Source organism: Pavona decussata, unplaced genomic scaffold, assembly GCF_977016875.1.
Source record: "Pavona decussata unplaced genomic scaffold, jaPavDecu1.1 SCAFFOLD_602, whole genome shotgun sequence".
Lineage (NCBI taxonomy): Eukaryota > Metazoa > Cnidaria > Anthozoa > Scleractinia > Agariciidae > Pavona > Pavona decussata.
This window is the reverse complement of record NW_028145860.1, coordinates 1,851,933-1,859,539: the sequence shown is the minus strand read 5'-3', so window position 1 is coordinate 1,859,539 and position 7,607 is coordinate 1,851,933. Positions and strand designations below refer to the sequence as shown.

General features: G+C 38.5%; 1 protein-coding gene across 1 annotated transcript; it reads right to left on the bottom strand.

Moving 5' to 3' along the window:
* Positions 1–1,304: 1,304 nt before the first annotated feature.
* LOC146449316 (uncharacterized) lies at positions 1,305–2,472 on the bottom strand. Its single transcript, XM_085101912.1, has 2 exons — positions 2,290–2,472; positions 1,305–1,475 (listed from the first exon to the last, which is right to left on the bottom strand). The coding sequence occupies exons 1-2, from the start codon at positions 2,470–2,472 to the stop codon at positions 1,305–1,307; spliced, it is 354 nt and encodes a 117-aa protein (XP_084958038.1).
* Between the last annotated feature and the right edge of the window lie 5,135 nt (positions 2,473–7,607).

The window sequence follows — 7,607 nt, the reverse complement described above, 5'->3', positions numbered from 1 at the left end:
CTGCTATAGGTCAAAATGTGTCACGTGATACAATGTACCCCTAGAAAACCTGGGACATAACCAATGAAATTTCTTGCAAGTGATTGGAATTATCCATAACGGAGAGAGTCTGTAATAACAGGAGCTACTTTCAGTGATTTTTCTTCGCCAGGACGTCAACTCCTTCCGAGATTCATTATATTTTTCTGACCGGATAGGAATTTTGAAGTTGAAAAAGGTCGATACTCACGCAAGGAATAAAGGTACTGTTGTCACTGAGGTTATAAAACTGTTGGACAAGCTGCTTCTGAGGATATGTGAAGATCTTGATTTTACTCTTAGTATACCTCTGTTCTGAACTCTGCACTGCCAGTTGTCCTGTATGAAAATAGGTCCGTAATTTGTACGTTAATCTTTTTAGTTCAGCCCGCTAACAGGCTCCTTAACGGAGAGAGCCGACTGCGGATTGGTTCATTAATCCCGTCCATACCCCACCTCTGTCGTTTCGACGCGTTCGGTTCATTTCTCTAACTTTTTTTTCGCGTCCCCTGCCCTCCCCTCCCCCCACCAACCCCCACTACTGTCCCCTGATCGATTCAGCATTTGTAGTAAGACAGTTGTTATTTATTTATTTATTTATTTATTTATTTATTTGCTTATTTTCCAATATGGCCACCCCTTAATGATGAGGATAATCGGCCGGGTGATCAACAGTTTTTTAATTATTTGAAATTTGGGTTCTAAACAAATCTACGTTATTTGAAGCCTCCAAAAATACAGATTCAGGTAAAGCATTCTATTGTCGAACAACCCTTGGGTAAAAAGAGAGTCTGTGGTATTCTGTGTTGCAACTTTAGTTTACATAACTTTCCTATGTCTAATTGTAAGACAAATACACGCATTAAAGTACAAAGCAGTTGTGAGAAAAGGAAAAATATTAAATGCAGATTAAAACGTTATGCGCATTAGAGTTCAATTATACCGAAGAGTCATGTTAGAAGGTGCCAAGCATAAACACAACTAGGCCTATCTAGACTACCTCTTGTATTTGAATTGTCTTCGATTTATATTATCAATCGTAAAGATTCTGTAGTATTGAACGGACGCTTAATTAAAACAAAAAGCTTCAGTTACACTTCGGATTACAACTCAAGTCTCTTCTGAACACGCTTAATTTAACATACATTTAAGATGGCCGAAATATTGCCGCAGCGGATCGGAATGTAGTAGTCTCTCAGAGTATGCTTCGCAATGGTTAAACACATTTTTATCAGCTCCTACGAATCAGTCGATTGGTGCAACGTCTAAACTAAAAAACTCATGGTCTAACCTTGCGGGCTGAAACACGCCCTGCCAGTCTCGTAGCGGTAAACAGATTTGAATCTGTCGACTTCTTTATCGTTCTCCACATCAAACACAACCAGGTTCTTATCCTTGGAGACGAACAGTTGTGTATCATCAGGCGAAAAACAGCAATTATCGCTGCTTGTGTAGAACTAGGAAGACGAAAACAGAAGAAAACATAAGTGTATATGAAGGTTTTAATTAATTGATTTGCGAGGTGGAGACAGAGAGGGAAGATAAAGAGAGACAACGCCCTCCTCTCCCTAAGAGAGACTGAAAATGTAAAAGATACAATCAACCCCGTTATCTCTGCCAGCTGCTTGAATTGACTCACTCTGGATGTCACTGTTGAGCCAGTTAATTTTAGGGAAATTACATGGGTGGAGACAGAGAAAATTGTTCGTATAAAGAGGCGCCAATGTAGCGGGATTCGACTACACGATACCCGGCTTTGCAATCCTTTTTTCCCCAGCTTTCTAGCAGAGCATTTCTTTAATAACCCTTGAATTTATTAGAAACTTCCACTCTTTGACGTTTGCAATTACAAATACCCGGCCACCCCTCCCCATTCGTCAACTTGTAGATCCGTCAACTAATTCACAGAACCTTTAAACTTGAATTGTCTTCGATTTACAGCTATTTCAATTAACGTTGTCGGATCAAAATAAAGCTAAAAGACAAGACTGCAATGTTTTGTGGGATTATTTTTTATGAATAATTTCATCAAAATCATCCCTGCACGTGCAGGTCATTGTACTGCTAATTACAACCTATTGTTTTCTTCAGGCATGACTGATTTTGATGAATTTATTCATAAAAATCCCACGTAAACTTTCGGTCTTGTCTTTAAGCTTTTAGCTTTGATCCGACAACGTTAATTGAAATAGCTGTATATTATCAATCGTCAGCTCCTTTTTTGTACGACATTTTAATTTGCATACAATTTATAAATTTCAGTCAACAAACCTTTATGCTGGTAAGAAGTTTTCCGCTCTCTGTTTCTAAAACTTGAACAAAGTCACAGTTATTTATGACCGCAGCTAGTTTGCTTCCATCGCGCGAAAATTCCAAGGCAGCAATCTCCATGGCCTTTGTGTCTCCTCCATGTAAGGACTGTTCTCCTTCTCCAGTTGACGTTGTGTCCCACATCTTAAAAGTAAAGTAAAAGAACGCTGAGTTAAAAGAAGTTTAAAGATAGGATTTGGGGAAGTGGTCAAAATTACTATACTCGAAAAGATCCGCCAAACCACAATATAGATGGTCGTCTCTTTCTCAAGATGATGCCTTTATTGCACAGCCAACCCTCTATCCGACAGTAAAAAACAATAACAATTTTGTCGGTAATATTCATGAGATGGTTTCTTCGAAAACCCCCCTACCCAAGACAATGTGGGTCCTCTTCGAACAAACTTGTTTTGACCAGTTCCCTTGAGGCATCCGTTAAGGAGTAGTAGCTGTGTCTTTTCTAGACGGCATGGTATTTCGGCGGCGAGAGAGAGAGAGAGAGAGAGAGAGAGAGAGAGAGAGAGAGAGAGAGAGAGAGAGAGAGAGAGAGAGAGAGAGAGAGAGAGAGAGAGAGAGAGAGAGAGAGAGAGAGAGAGAGAGAGAGAGTGTTTTGACAGTGCATGGAAATTGTAATCTTTTAATTTTCCTTGGCTGTACATATAATACTGTTTGTATGTTTATTTTACTTTGCATATATACGTATGTGTTATCACTCATCAAATATAAATGTAAAAAATAATACTTAAATGAAAGGAATGTTAACATGACGTAGAATTGAAATAAAAATGAGTATTAAAAAAAAAGGGTGCTTGGGGGAAAAAAGATACGAGAGGTGGGGGGTGGGGAGTGGGCGATGGTTGCAACCTCGTTCTAGGAACGAAGTTGGGGTGGGTATTGGGAATGGTGCGGATCGAAAGGATCCAAAGTATATTACATTTAGGCCTTCTGCCACAACAACGGTTCGAAGTTTGCACGAGCCAATGATCAACAACGGTTGAAAGGCTCTTTTGTTCGCATATTTGTCAATGTTAATAATAGTTTTATTAATACTTTCCTTTTAAATTCGCAGCATCACAAATTTGGGAAACAATAGACTGTAGCATTAAGCAATCAAACTCCGCTTCTTCGTTTAAAACCAAATACAGGAAAAATTCGCTTATAAACCAAAAGTAATGTAGAGTTCTTCACCGTCATCCGTTCGCTAAACACGCTCTTTTTCTTTTTCTTTTTCAAACCTTTCCAAATAATTTTCTCTTCCACCGAAATAATTTTCTCTTCCATCGTAAGCAGTGCCCAACTCGAAAGCAGCATGCTCCTTTGGGCACTGCTCACACTAAACCAGACAAATTTATCCTAATTCTTTTTAATCCTCCTTTGTAATATAAATGTTTATTGTTTTTTATGTATTGTACTGAATCTCGTTGTACGTGTGAAAAATAAAACAAAATTGATTGAAATTGATTGGTGTTGACTTATCGCTGATCAATTGAAGGCTACGAAAATTGCTATCGATTACAATTGACAATGGGTATGCCGATTGATTATCGATTGCAAATCCTTATCGGTTATTATATATTGATTGATCTTAGATTTTATCGCTCAGGCAAAGAAAGGGATGATGGGAAATAGGAACTCTATCGGATATTGGGTCATTGGCTGTGGACCACTGCAGCAATCGAATTACTTATATAAATATTGTTTTTTTTGTAGAAAATGGGCATACTTGTGCCGTTAAAAAATAGGCCTAACCATTTATTTTAACAGTTTCCGATTGGCAGTTCCAAACATGTTATTTGAAACCTTTTAAATGTCAGTCCTAACTCTTAACTCTTGATAACGGATAATTGTCGCGAGAATCTGGTTTTGGAAGTTTCGAAGTACATGTATTTATTCTTGATTGGTGTAACAGAAATACTTCCTGCAAACTCACTTGGTCAACAGTTAATACCTAAAATCATGAACATTCGCTCTTGCATCAAGCTTTGTTGCTATCAGAGTAAACAAATGTAAGAATGTAAATAAAGAGAGACGAATTTAAATAAGTACAGCTGGACGTTGATGGGCTTAAATTAAAATTTGCAACGACATACATATTGCCACGAGAGCTTAAGTTTCTTTACTACATGCGGTGACATTGCTTACCTTGATAACTGAACCTTTTTCGTTTCATCCCTCGTCGTATCGTTATCAATGTTACGTGACATGGCTAAGTAATTACCATATTCACTTAGCAGATATGGCTTGACACTACCATTGTGTATGCTCAAGGGCTTTCATGTGTTTATCGAAAACTGCTAATTGATCGAGTGATGAGGATTACATCAAGGCATCATGTACTAAAGATGTTTCCAAAACCATCATTCACAGATAAATCCCTGTATTCTTTCAAGACTTTACGCAGGCTGTTTATCATCTTACGACCTTACGACTCCCGACTAAAAGTTTTCTTAACCCTCGACCTATATCAGAACGATAGCAATTCAATAAGGAATTAAATTAAAATTCTAACTAATAGCATCTTTTCCCATAACATCATTTATGTTGGGACTGGGTAATTTGCGAGTTGTGGAGTTGCTAGTTGCGAGTTGCAGTTGCGAGTTGCGAGTTGCAGATGCGAGTTGCGAGTTGCAGTTGCGAGTTGCAGTTGCGAGTTGCGAGTTGCGAGTTGCGAGTTGCGAGTTGCGAGTTGCGAGTTGCGAGTTGCGAGTTGCAGTTGCGAATTGCCAAAACTAGAAAATGAAAATTTCTAGTGAATATAACGTTATATAAAAGTTAGGGATCGCAAGGATACTTAAATCTTTTGTTGAGTTCAGTTTTAATATAAACCAAGGCTACAACCAGAGAATAACCTTTTTGAGCAAAGGAAGTGTCAGGGATTGATGCCACTGGTTTATAAATCTCAGATTGGAAGAATCCAACTAGCTTTCTTTTTGCACCTCTTGCACGTAAATTTAGTAAAACCCACAAGGCCACAAATTTGGGTTCTCGTACCATTAGGGGTTCTTTTGAAAACTTCAAACAAGCATTAAATCCGTCACATTTAGATATTGGAGTACCCCCGAAGTCTGTGTTATTTTGTGATGGCGATGAAGGATCTAATTTCAGTTATTAGCGAAAATGAAGATAAGATGCCAAATAAGTTTAATTCGCTAAGCCTACTAACACATTTTTACTTTTTTGGACATGTTGGAATGGCAAGCTAGGAACGAGATTCAAGCAAGTTTCGCCCAAGAATAGCAGTGCCAAATCATCGATCTAGCGCTGAGGCCAGGCCAGGGAAAAGACGGTTTTTCTTGTACAAAGGCAAGCAGTGCCTGAAAGGGCCGATAATACACAGGAAGTCTCCTTTCTCTGACCCTCTCTATCTGTAATATTGATGAAAGAGCCATTTTATTTTTTACAAAAACTGCAACTTTGATGCCTCCGCATCCCCGAATGCATTTCCCAATATCCTGTATATCATTAATATTGACATTATCCCTCCCGCGCAATACTCAGTAATTTATATTTTACCTGAAAATCGAGTAACCCTATAACCCCCAATGGGGCCTCTTTTTTTGGTGAACAAAAAACTGCTAGTTCAATAGATGTTTTTCAGGATCACCAACACATCTTCGGTTTGAATTGAAAGGCGATTCACTAAGGATTTCTGAGAACAAATACTAATTCAGACCAACACGTTTAACGGTATATGATAGTCAACTTTAATAACTCAACAATTGAACTGGTAGACAATCGACTCTAAACGAGATAGGAGGAGAAAATGAAAACGGGTAATTGTCCTGTAAATGATGAAAATTGTATGTTCATGTGAGCGCCGATAACAAGGAAACGAAAACGTATGTAAATTCTACCATACTATATAATTTAGTTACACTTTTCTGACAAAACCCGTCATGAATTATCAGAACTTCTCTTCCCCTGTAATGTTATGCCAGGCCAGTATAGGCAATCAATAAAAATTACTAATTCTATACTTATATATAGCACTACTGCGAAAACTCAATGTTTATCAAAAAAATAGTTCATTAATTATGTTATGAAAATACTCATGGAATAAACGAACGGGTTTCAAAACACAATAACTTTTGTTAGCTTATAAGCTCATTCTTTTCCAGGCACCAAAAATCAACAATTTAGCTCGGCTTGTAAGGCAATATAACAGTTCAAGGTATGTGTAATACGTGTAAACATAACAGTTCATCACCTCGGACATGTTACAAAACTTGATTTACGCTGTCAGGTCTGTAATACTTGGTTTTACGAAGAGCAAAATGACATATTTCGATTAAAGAAAACTTAAAATGAAGTAGTATAGTTTTGTTCATAATAATATAGATAATAATTTTATGGATAGCGGGTAGTTCCGTTACATTCAGGTTTTGTTGTTAGCAACTCGGAGAATACCCCCAAACTTCATTGCCACCCCGTTTTTGTTTAGTCTCTCGGCACGATGTTTCTTTTATTTATCAGGTGGTATAGTGTTTTGTGGTGGATTTCTTTGCTAAATAAATTTGGAGCCTTGGATACTCCCATGCATAAAAGTGACGCAAAAGCTCGTGTGAAATTTTGAAAACAACCCATTTTTTACCATTGTCTGAGCTTTATAAAGCAATGGCATAGGTCCCCAGCACTTCTTTTACCCAAACATGTAACCCTCTGGGTGTAACTAGGCAGATATTAAAACTGAACTCCAGAAAAAGAGTTGCCACCCATGGGTTATTGCTTATTTTTCCCGAAATGTTCTTTTTAAAGTCTTTGCGATCCCTAACTTATTATCTTACCCTGACAAGCCTGATTACAAATATCTTTATTTTGTCGGTTTGTAACTCGCAACTTGCAACTGCAACTCGCAACTCGCAACTCGCAACTCGCAACTTGCAACTCGCAACTCGCAACTCGCAACTCGCAACTCGCAACTCGCAACTCGCAACTCGCAACTGCAACTCGCAACTCGCAACTGCAACTCGCAACTCGCAACTCGCAACTCGCAACTCGCAACTCGCAACTCGCAACTCGCAACTCCACAACTCGCATTCTTCGCAGACCCATTTATGTTCCGGTGGCAATTCTTTTGTCGAAAACAGTTTTTCTGAAGGTGCTGACTAATTAAAGGGGACCTTCGAATTGGCAGAAATTTTTTTTCCTGTTCAGATATACAGCGAACCTCTAAACTTTAAACGTATTGACCAAAAGTTCGTGTGTTTTGCGCGCGCCTTACGCGCGAGCGCGAGACTGTTTACGTTGGGGTTCCTTCCCAGGGTTCCAAGTAAACTTTG